The sequence below is a fragment of the Mus caroli genome, unplaced genomic scaffold (genome assembly GCF_978045245.1).
Source record: "Mus caroli unplaced genomic scaffold, Mus_caroli_1 scaffold_12, whole genome shotgun sequence".
Lineage (NCBI taxonomy): Eukaryota > Metazoa > Chordata > Mammalia > Rodentia > Muridae > Mus > Mus caroli.
The window spans coordinates 117497129-117509255 of NW_028227267.1; the positions used below are offsets into that span (position 1 = coordinate 117497129).

General features: G+C 43.4%; 1 protein-coding gene across 9 annotated transcripts in view; it reads left to right on the forward strand.

Annotated features, from left to right (window-relative positions):
• The window catches only part of Mbnl2 (muscleblind like splicing regulator 2), a 152060-nt gene that overhangs the window by 114127 nt on the left and 25806 nt on the right, over positions 1-12127 (forward strand). For 6 of the 9 annotated variants that reach the window (XM_021181445.3, XM_085828842.1, XM_021181449.2 and 3 more), the window contains exons 6-7: positions 4947-5000; positions 5679-5832. In XM_021181445.3, the coding sequence (XP_021037104.1) occupies positions 4947-5000; positions 5679-5832 (208 nt within the window). The remainder of the gene's footprint in view (positions 1-4946; positions 5001-5678; positions 5833-12127) is intronic. The other 3 variants (XM_021181450.3, XM_021181452.2, XM_021181451.3) reach the window with 1 other exon arrangement.

Consider the following 12127-nt stretch of genomic DNA (forward strand, 5'->3'; position numbering starts at 1 on the left):
TGGTATTAGAGCACCCAGCGCCCTCTTCTGGTCTCCACGGGCACTGTAAGTGGTTCAGACAGTACTCTGAGTCTTTCCGTTCCTGTACACGTGGGGCCAAATGCATCCACATGAGAGGGAAATACTCCAACGAAGGGTTTAGTGGAAGTGGAAACCCTAAACCTGAGTATATTTGGGAACAAAGTGGAGGGATGCAAAGATAAAAACACATAAATAATTCAACCTATATGAAAATGAATTATCTTTAGAGAAAATGAGCCCTTTAAGTCTGTGAGTGTAGAGGACTCAGTTTCCATCTACTTAGTGAATCTCTTATTTGGTGAGAGTCTTCTCTGTGGTTAGTTTTTCAGACCAGCCCCAATTTACTGCTCTTTGTGTTGCTTCTTGGCCAGCAAGGTCAGGTTCCCAGACGGCATTCATTGTATAAGCCACACCAGGGACTTAGGGTACTCCCTGGCCTAACCAGGACTCTGCTATTGAGACAGTAGCTTAACTGGCCAGTTGACTTTTTCTGCATCATGTAACACCTTCACAGAAGAGAGAAAGACAGGGCTTGGGAATGTTGGAGACGGCTACCAGGTCTGTCTCCCCTTTCTCCCTCCCCCCCCCTTGGCTTGTCATTTCTACTCTATGAGACCAACGTCTCCCCATGACACAGCCATCTGTAGGGATATATTCTTACATCTGATGAGAAAGGAAACAATGTTTCAACAGAGGCTCTGATTAAAAGTGGGGGTGGATCACTGCCATTGTCTTGGTGGCTACATCTCTATGGTCAAAGTGACAGAAGCAGATTACCCTGGGCCACCGTGGCCCAGCTTGAGACACTGAATCTGGAAACATTTGTCCCTCTCACTCAAATACCTGTGAAGATTAAAAACAGGGTAGTCACCGTGACTATCAAACTCAGCCCCACCTTGTCATGCTGTGGTTATACGTCGTCCTAGAAGTCGGAGTTCCAATACACACGGCCAATACCAAATCCAGTCCTGAAGGGGCAGTGTGCCGAATCTGTGTCAGTGGTAGGCGACTCAGGGTGGTGGAGATATGAGCAGAAGTGTCCATTTACCCAAAGCCCCACAGTGTGAAGCCACAGCTGAGCTCTGCCAGAGGCCCTCCTCCACAATCTCACGTCAGCTCATCAGAATGCAGGAAGGTTGCTGCAGTAGATGCTGCGAGAGTCAGTTACCATAGCTTCTTGGATTGTTACACTGTGCCCAAATTTGGAGTGCTGAGCAGTCACAGGATTTCGAAGCATCTTTGGAGGCAACCGAAAGCAATGTAGTTTCAGAACAATGCCAGCGCCTCTGTGACAGTGATGGGAAGATTGCTGAATCTGTCACATCTTTCCAGTTAATGTGAAGGGCTCATTTGAAACCAGCCTTGGTATAGTTTGATGAACCTTACAGGCAAGATTATCCAGAACAGTGCAGAAAGTCTATTATTCTATTTCCTTATTTAGAGGACAAATGGAGAGCTGGGTGCAGCTGAAAATGCTAACCTTCCATTCTCCAGACTTCCTTAGCCGAAGACAGAGCGCTTCCATGGTGTAGGTTCTTATTATTGTCCAGGGATCTTCCCCCTGATTTTAAATAGTCAGGCATTAAGAAGGAATTTAAAGCTCCGACTCTTGAAAAGAAGAGGCATTTATCTCCATTTGAGCCTTATTCTTTCATAATACCTCTTAAAATATGAGCATCTCTCTCACGAGAATTTTCCAGACCTAAGAGTAAGCTTGTCAGAGGTGCCCTTTGCTAGTTTTAACACAAAGGGTATTTGGTCTTCATGTGTAGTCTTTGTTCACATAAACCAAGATGGATGGCAATGGAAAGAACTGGTAACGGGACAAGCTGCCGGTCGCCAGATAAGTTTCAGTGGTTCTGGAAAACAGTCACTGGAACTCCAAGCCCACACTTCTGTCTGCCTCATTTTAGGACCGGTGAGCCGGCACTTCTGATTGTTGCCCCCGGCTCTCCCGACCTCCTCCATCCCCACCTCTGATGCTGGCCTGGACAATTGTTCTCACCTTGACCTGTAGTGTGATGGTGCCTTGACTCTGAAAAAGAAATCTCAACCTCTCATAAAGTCTTATCACTGGTGTCTATCCATTCAGACCTAGACCATAGAGGATCAGTAAGAGAGACAAGGCCAGCAAGAAAAGAGACCAAGTGTCTGGCATGCAGTGGGGTTCTGGTTAAATTGCCCTTTCTTGCACTGGTGCCAAACAGGCTCCTAACACACCCGGGACTGCTCTATCCCTGAGGTGAGATCTGAGCCTGAAGGTGAACAGACATTCTCACCTGGGTCCGTAGCTGTATGCCAGCAAGCCTGTGGTGACATGATTGTCTATGTGTGTGCTTTATGCACATTGTATAAAGCCTTAAAATGTATGAAACCCTTCATATTTCAAAACCTCAATGCATCTTAGAAGAAAATTGCATCTAATAAAAGAAATATACTGTGCAGTGGAAAAGGGAGAAATGTCACAATTCTTACTTTACATCAGGTCCTAAGTTACTCTAAAGTGTAAAAATCAGGTGTTAACAACCTAAAAGAAAAATAAACACAGACTATTAAACATCCAAAAGACTGCCATAAAAAGAAATATTAAACGGTACTTATTCTGCTTGGAAAACTCACTAAAGGATGCTCTGTTGCATCAAAATTGTGTTCCTGTGTACCAGCCTTAATGGAAGTCAAAAAAAGACCCGTCCACTAGGAAATTTGTTTCCTAAATCCCAAAGGCTGGGAAAGTAGGAAACTGGAGACTGAAAGTTAAGGAGAGAATGATTTCGGGCTCTGCCAGCTGATGAGCATTCCCAGTGGTCTGTGAGAGTAGCCATGGAGTCCTCAGTGAACTAAGATTAGTGAAGCTCGGAAACCACAGCAAGCCTGGGAGGGCCCACGGGAGGGTGCAGTAAGCAGTCAGTTACTGCCTGATGACCCGAGGTCAATCCCCGGGATCCACATAGTGGGAGGATGACTGTCTCCCACAAGTCATTCTCTGATGGCCCCACATGTGTAGAGGTGTACACACATCAGTCAATGAAATCAAGCCAACCCTGCGTCGGTTAACATTGTGAAACCTCACAGGAAGGAGAGATAACCAGAATTAAGTCGTGGAAGTTCATTGGATTTATATTTAATAATATCCAGGAGTTGCTCGGCACTGTGGTCCATGCTTGTAGTCCTGGCATTCTGGGGGGCTGATGCAGGAGAATTACTGTGAGTTCAAGGCCAATCTGGGCTAAAAAGTGAGGCTTTGTCTCAAAAACAAAGCAAAAAGAAATCTCTAAGAGTTTGGGCTGTTTTGATTTTTAATATTCCTTTTGGGTTTTTTTTTTTATCAGTCCCCAGTATTCGATCAACTTTATCCAAATTGCTTTCTAGAACATATTCTCTTCCCTGTTGGGGATTCTCTGCCTACAGCTCTTTCCACCTTATTTCTAGTCTCTTTCTCCAAGTTCCACAGCTCCTAAGCTTTCTCTCACATTTGTTTTTGTTTTTGTTTTTTTATCCTGAGTCATGGAATGATGGGCAACTCTACCTTTGCCAAGGAAAACATCATTAATTGTTCCTGTCTTGAGGGGAAAGCTCCATCTCCCTTCCTTTCAAAGACCACCATTCTCCCACAGACCTTCAGACTGAATTCTCTCAGACAAACCTTGGGGATTTACCTATTGTTCTCACCATAAAGGGGGATGGCCATTGTTCCCGTGCGCATTGGAGCTGCTTCCTGGACCTCCTTACTTTCCCAGAATCCTCTCCTAGAATTGTTCTACCTGTTAACAACCAGAAAGAGGAGAATTTTTTTTCCATTGAGGTCTAAATCAATCCATAGCCAATACTCTTGGTTGTTTAAATGAAACCATCTTCCCAGAAGTACTGGTGTAAGTTGAAGGCAGCGCTCTGCTTGTCTGAAGGCAGTTCCCTGCTATTTTAGCTGCTTGTTCTAGAAAAAGTCCCACTTGCCAATCAACCGGTTAACCCCTGATCGTAGCTAAAAGTACCGATAGTATTACCAAAGAGAAACCCCTGTAATACCCAACGACGTGACATGCCTTTTGTAGAGGCTACATTCTTAGTTTATAATCTGGTAAGTTGTTTGAAATACATTATAATTTCAAATGGAGTAGAAACAGAACGGATGATAAGTTAGTATTTTGAAATGAAGCACAGTAAAAGTGAAACACTGGGGAAGTTCCTGTTTAAATTCAAATTGTCCAAGGTCTGGGATGTTCACGCACATGCTGAGACCCACCCTAGCAGAATGAAGACAGGAACTGAGGCAATTTCCCATGTGATTCAGCCAAAAAATAACGACCCAAACCCAAACCCAAACCGTTTTTTTGCATAAATAACCTTGTGTTTGAATATTTTTTGCCTGAATTTTTTTTTTGTCTCAGTTTGCCACTTCATTTTGTTAGGTTAATCTGAATCAAAACAGAGCTAAATGAAGTTTTTTTTTTTTTTTCAAATTGGAATGTACTTGATTTCTTCATTATTTTATATCGGAACTAACTTATCAGATGTTCTTCAGCCCTATGGACCTTAAAAGTTTTGCATCCCCCTCCCCCCCCCCGAAGCAATATAAAAAAGTGCTTATGGTGTGTATGCAAGCTGCTGTTTTAATTAACTTTCCTGAATTTCAAACATCTATATTTTACTCTCTTATATGCTTTTAACTAAGGTATAGTAGATGCATTTTTTGCTTCGATACTAATTTAAGGTGTAATATTCATTTCTTTAGAGAACATTTTTGTTGTTGTGCATGCCTAGTGTTTTGTACGTTGTATATTGCATTCAGAATATTTTTTTCCTTCTCACCTATCCACAATGCAATGCCGTTCCCATGATGCACCTCTGCTTGCTGTTTACCTGTATGTTAATTCGCTTGAATCCCATTGGCCCACTGCCATCATGTGCTCGCTGCCTGTTATTAAAAGACTCAGTCGACTGCCAAAGCACTGAAGCGACCTCTCGAAGCAACTGTAGACCTGGTACTTTGACCTTTCACCTTTCGCTTTGCATGTAGCTTTTCAGAGAACCAGCTGAGATTTGTATGTAAAAATACTGGTTGCAGCCAATCATTATTATTAATTTTAAAATGGATGAATTCAATAAGGTGTTTAGTCATCTCATTTGCATATGTAATCTGGGAAATAAATATTGAATCTAACAAAATTTTAATAACTTTTCCAAAGAGTGAAGCAAATTTAAATTATGTGGCTCAGAAAAAAATGCTCATTGTAATTCTTATTAACCTTTAAATTCAAGAAACTGCCATTCAGTTAAAGAATAGATATTAATAATAACGCAAATGCTCCTTTTTCCCCCTTAGTGTAGTTTAACCTGTTTTTATTTAAAAAAAAAAAAAAAGCTGAAGCCATTTTTTTCCATTGTTGTTGCTTGATAGTTTTTCTTTCCCTTAGTTGAGATGCTACTCTTTTTGGGTTACAGAATTCATGCTTCCGCTCTCAATAACAAATTCTCACTCATTCGACATTGCCGCTGTTTAAATTAAGGTGCATGGCAGAGGCATCTCTTTAGCTGTCATTTTTTTTTTTAAAGAAAGAAAGAAAAGAAAAAAAAAGAATGTTGCAGTTGATGATCTCTGTGGACGTGGAATGCAAGCTTGCTTTAAGTTGGACACATCTTATCGAATTCTTCGCTTTCAGGCCTTCCCTCCTGGTGCTCTCCACCCTTTACCAAAGAGACAAGCACTTGAAAAAAGCAACGGGGCCAGCACGGTCTTCAACCCCAGCGTCTTGCACTACCAGCAGGCTCTGACCAGTGCGCAGCTGCAGCAACACACGGCGTTCATCCCCACAGGTACGTGCTCTCCGTGTCTGTGTCCTGTGCCCTTCCAGTCATGTGCTTTCTTCTCATCTCTTTAAGCTGTTTGGTCAAGGCATCTAGTTTGCATTTAGAAGGTGCGAATACAGCCTGGCCCACCACAGCCCTGGCTACCTAAACCTGTTGACCTTGCTTTGAGAGCTAAAGGTAGTTAGCCTTCTAAAGCAAAGGGTTTGGTGGGATTTAGCTTGAGAGACAGGGAGCGGTTAAAGCTTTGGGTCTCTTCTATTTACGCAGGCCCCCAAAAATAGTTTATGCAAGCAAGATTTTTTTTTAATATGAGATAATTGAAATTTGTCCTTAACACTCAATGACCTAAAAATATAAATTCCAGTAAATACTAACCGTTTTTTTCCCTGCTTCTGTTCAGAGCACTAAAAAGTCTAAGGCTACTCAAATGAAAGCAATCTTCTGCTCGTATTTTATATCCATTCTCTCTCTCTTCATCCTTCTCCACTCTCACCAAGTTCACAGCTATCTGGAGTGCTTGTCCTCCGTTCTAAGCCAATGAGTGATAAGAGGAGGGGCTACTGTCCCTTAGCCTACCAATCGCTGGAGACCGTCTGTTTACCACGGGGTCTCATGGGCAGAAGGGTCTTCATGAATTCCTCATCTAGTGGACTGTTTTACAAATGAGAAAACTGAGGCCCCCAGGATAATGAGAAGTGACTTTCCAAGGTGGCAGAGCTGACATAAACACCAGGCTGCTGTTCCAGTGCCCAGTTCCATTTACATAACATTACACCACCTCCACTGGCCCCAAAACAGAGTCTACAGACTTCCCCCCAAACCAGATTAAAATGGGGTTTTGTTTTTGAAGTGGCATGAAAAATCCATTCAGGTAAAGAAAAACAATGTAACACTTAGCCATTCTAACTCGATTCCCCCGCAATATTTTACCCAGTTCCAGTTCAGAGACTGCAGACACGGCCACATGCACACACACACACACTCACTCACTCACTCTTACAGACGTGGTCATCTTCACTTGACCAACTTTACCTTTTAGTCTCTGTTAGAAACAGGTGACTGGAACCTTGTTGGAAAGAGCATCCACTGAGTTTTTCCAAGCCCGTATTCCTTGTCCCATCACATCAAGGAGACACTGTCATTAATCAATGTGATTAGATATATTAATCTTAGAGTCCATACCTATGAGCATTAGGGTTGGAGTTTATTCTAGTAACAGTCTTTGTATAAAAACTGTAAATGAAAGGTAAACTATCTGAATTAGTATTTTAAATGAATTAGTAACCAATAAACTATATATATATATATATATATATATATTAATAGAAATGCACTGTCAGAAAGTTCATGAGTTCTCAATCTATATTTAAAATACTTTCATATCTTACCCCACTGAAACCTAAATTAATGGCATTCCATGCTGTCTTCTTAGCTTAGCCGTATTTGTGATTGTAACACACCTGAAATAACATAATTACCAGAAGGTCAGCTCACCCTGAGGATCCTGTGTGGTTACTACAAGTGTCTCATTGTAGACTTTGTGGCCATTATATACTTTAAGAGACAGAAAAAAATGCCGAATGGAAAACTCTGAAAGGCAAGTCTGTTTCTGAAGAGTGGGTAATACAGACGATACCGTCTCCTGGGAATCCCAGTGAGGCCCTCCCTTTACAGCATGTGCAATACCCCAATCCAGTATGGACTGGTTGACTAATTCATCAAAAGTGTCCCCACTCTAAGATTCTGTAGAGACGCCCTTAAGTGTTTGCAAATCGAGGGTGAATAGCCTAGCTTAAGCAATAGCCCAGTGCTGTGGATGGGTAATGATAAATAGTCCCTGTTAGCTGGGCTGTGTCTGTCCGCCCTCTGGTGGATTCCCCTGGAACAGTTCAACTGTGTTGGCAACTTTCTGTAGCCTTTGGAAGCTTAAAGGTGGACGGTAGGTAGCCTGGTTAGTTCTGTGAATTACAAGTGCTTGTAGCGTATTTGCTATATGCTATAAAGATCACAGTGGATAACCATGTGAATTTTGTGTACTGGAGTGGTATTTGAACTTCCAACAAATTCACTACACTTCTCTGAAGTGATAGAAAATATTTTATTAAAATAATTTTAGCATAAGCTCTCACCCAATTACATCGACAGAAAAATCTCCATGATTGTGGTAGGCTTTCTTGTTTGTTTGCTTCAGGGAATCTTGCTTATAAACAATGTTTCCAACATTATGTAAAAGGTGACAGCGATAGTAATTATTTACCCTGGCTGCTTTTAAACCTCTGCAGATCAGGTGATGACACTGTGTGGTGATTTTTAGCAGATGGTTAACCCACTATTTTCAATGAACATTTTTTTAAATCTTTCTGTTAATGTTTTACATAAGCAGTTTTCATACATACAGATCAAAAGCATTTTTTGTGTGTGTCTTCTTGGACGGTTCCCTGCAGTGGAAGGCCAGGCATAGCTAAACTTTTATATGTACTGAAATCCTCCCACTGACGCAATGTGAATTTGGATCTTAGGCAATCTGCCTCTAGGCTTTAAGATTTCAATGTAAGGCACAGGATATGGGATTATTCTCTACAACCATGGTGGGTGGAATTCTCCTCTCTTGTTTCTTTCTTTAAAACAAAAACAATTATAGAGGTTATTTTAACTAAGAAGTTTATACATTTCCCTTGCTATGATAGGAAAGTGGCAAAATCACGCATGGTCTCAGAAACAGCCGTGTGATAAATAGCTTTGGGCATCTCTGTGACAAGTCTATTCTGAATGACTCTTAAGTATTCTTGCACACGCTGTCATTGTTCTTCAAGATGGCACAGTTCTGTCAGTGGCGAGAAGTTGTTTGCATTTTGCAGATGGAAAAACTGAGGCTGTGTTTACACTACAAAATGGCACGCACACACCTAAGCACCACCCACCTAGTTCTGGCTCACAGACGCTCGGGGTGAAGTACTTGTGCAATGGAGGAAGGAAGCAAACGTCTGAGATGCTTACTTAGAGAGCACCGGCATCCCAGTGAAACGTTGACCAGGTCAGAGAAAAGGCAGTGCAGAGTCCTCCCTTAAAATACTTCATTATGTTAGAAGTGCCTATGGGAGGCTCTAGGCCAGACATTTCCGCGTAAGAGAAACCATAAATGTTTCATAGTTTCTCATACACTTGAAAAAGATCTGTTCACCTTCAGGGGAAACGTATGGTCTCTATTTGGTGCAGTGAGCATTCCTGAAGCATGTGCTATGGTCTGAGTTGCAGACATGCTATGAAAAGGTAAAGGGTCCCAGAGCTGGGTAAAAACCAGAGTCCACAGCATGAAGGATGGGCTAGGTGGAGGCGTGAGAGGCAAGGTGTTCATCTTCAACAGATGCAGGCATGAACAGTACAGAGCAGGGATATTTTCCAAAGCAGGACAATTTGCTAACAACTTTAAAGGGGAGTAAGATTGCACCGTTAGGGGAAGAACATACTGGGCAGGTATGACAAGAGTAAGTTTGAAGAATAGAGCACCATTCCCTGTAGCAATAGTATACATTACTCATAGGATTTGTGGGAAGAGCAGAGGGTGGAACTAGGTGAAAGGTGGAGACATGGCTTGGAAAGCAGAGCAGAACCAGGATCTGGCATTAAGAGAGCAATCTACGTGTCCTAAGCTCCGTACGCCCCATGTTCAAATCACTCTTGGCCGGCACAGAGGGGCCCAGTGAAGTCACGTGGTCAAGCACTTCCCACATCCAGGACACAAGCCAGAGCAACACACTGCTCTCTGTGGCTGCAGGGACAGTTTCTGATGGTTGACTCCCCTTGTGTATTTCACTAGTGTAACCCAGGAAGCCCTTGAGAAAACCTGTTCACTATAGAACACAGTAAGAATAAAGGGGGATTTTTCAGCAGTGACTTTGAAGCCTAACACAGTTAACTCTAAAGTGGAATATTTTACAATCTAGACCCTTTAATAATTTTCAGGAGTAAGTTTCCCCCAAAGTGCTTTTTACAGTGGGCTGGAACACTGACCCACGAAGAGGGGTAATCCGAAGTGCCTTGTGCATCTAGTTAAATGGGATCTCTGCCTTTTTGAGACCACAGCAGAATGAGAAAGATGCTAAGCACTCATATAAATAGGTTAATAAAATTTAGAGTAGTATGAATGAAAAGGCAAAGAGTTCAAATAATTAAAACGAAACAGAAACAGAAACTGGCTTGGGTGATGGGGGAGATGGGGAAACTAAGATGAGATGATTTTCTGAAGAAATGGCTCAGACTTTGACACCTGAGGAAAGAAAGAAGTGACTAAAGAGTATTCTAGATCAGGGGCAGGGGAGCCCAAAATTAGATTAAAAGTCTAAAGTATTCAGTTGAAAGTAATGAAGGCCCATCCAGACGGACCTCGGTACCAGGGAGGAGTGCTGAGGTGGGGAGGCAGTCAGGGCCTGGGCTAGAAGAGCCTCCATCCTCAAAGCAGCAAAGCCTTCCCAGACTCGAAGTGACTGTGCCAGCAGAGTGGAGTCTGGAGCAGAGAGGAGCAGGAGGGCCCGACGGGATGCTATGGCAGAGCTGATAGTAGCAGTGTTGGGATGGGAACTTGCAGAGCAGCAGAAGTCATGGCTAGGCAGACAGGCCCTCGGCGGCTCAGAAGCAGCCACGTGCTGGCTCAGCAGGGAGACGGACCTGGGACGACCACGAGGAAACAGCAGCATCTCGCAACAACCGAGGCTAAAGGTCACACTGCGATGGCATTGGTTGCATGGTTTCCCCATGCGGAGGAGACCAGGTGGGAAAGAACACAGCTTAGCGTGTTCCACCGGAGAGTCTCGTGGAGGAGAGGGGAGGTCAGGGGAATAGTTAGGTGGAGAGGCTTTCAGTCTGGCAGGGCACAAAACATGGAAGCCATGGGATCACTGAGAGTTTGGGAATGGATGGCCTGAAACGCTCATAGAAGATCCACTGAGCAGGAAAAAAAATTAAATAAAGAGGACCCAGGCAGGCTCTAGAAACTCCAGCACATATAAATATTAGAGAGAATTCAGCAGAAGCTTTTAGAAGTGTGTGTGTGTGTGTGTGTGTGTGTGTTTGCACGCACGTGCATGTTTTAAGAAATCAAAGAAAGAAAGTGACTTAGTGTGCAAAGTGTAGGCAAGTGCCAAAATGTCCCGGAAACTGAGGATGAAGGTGTAACCATGTTCTGTGGATCTGAGCAAGAATAAAACCAGCTAGAAGAGGATTGAAGGACTGAAGGGCAGACGAGAGCAAGGGATTGAAAGCGTGGCACAGGGAACTTTCTATGTTTATGAAAGTAGAGAGAGGGGGATGGAGGAAGAGAGCGTGCGAGCTGCATGTGAGTTTCGTGTAAGCACATCTGTGTGTGTCTCGGAGTGTGTGCCAAGGTGGATGTACTGAGAGAGAGAGAGAGAGAGAGAGAGAGAGACAGACAGACAGACAGACAGACAGACAGACAGACAGACTAGAAGTAGTCCGCTTGGATAGTTGTTTCCCAAATCAGTGATGCCTGGTCAAAATGTAGGTCAGGCAAGGAGGTTCTTATGAACGTGAGTGAAGATATTTAGTTTCTAGATTTACATCTAACATCTCAGCAGGTAGTCCTGAAACCACACCTTCATGACCCTGAGTTTCTAAGAATCCTTATATTGCCTTCATTTACATTCTGAGGAACAGAGCTCCCAACACATCCTCCCGCCCTCCTGACTTTGATTGCTGTTCAGTCAGAATTCCGTGACACATGTACATCATTAAGACCATTCACAAGTAACAGAGTTCTTCCCAAAGAAGCAGTGACATTGGATTCCCTTCTCCCACTAACCCAGACACCAACCAACACTCCCTAACTCTTCGATCCCTCGGAAGCCTCCTTGAAGTGGCCATGATCAAAATCTCTCACCAGGGTCCTAGTGTGGTTCCAGTTCTCCACAATTACATATGTGGTACTTAGACTTCACTGCCATATGCCACCCCTTTGTCACAGAGAGTCTCCTAGCCAGAACAGATCCCAGACAGACCTAGGCAGCAAGTCCATTCAGAAGCTTCCATCTACATTCCTAGCACCCAAGTTGTGGCTCAAGAGACCCCTGCCATCCGCGGCAAGGGCTTTGATTTAGAGGATGTGAAATCTCAACTCACTGTTCTTCTTTTCACATTTCTATCGACACAACACACATTTCACCGCACTCCGGGGTGTAGCGCACTCTGGCGAGCATCAGCTCTGGCCTGGATTTAGCACAGGACTCTACCTCAGGCCATGTCCTTGGCTCACACTGCACTTGACCTTGGAGGGGTTACTGTGCCTCAG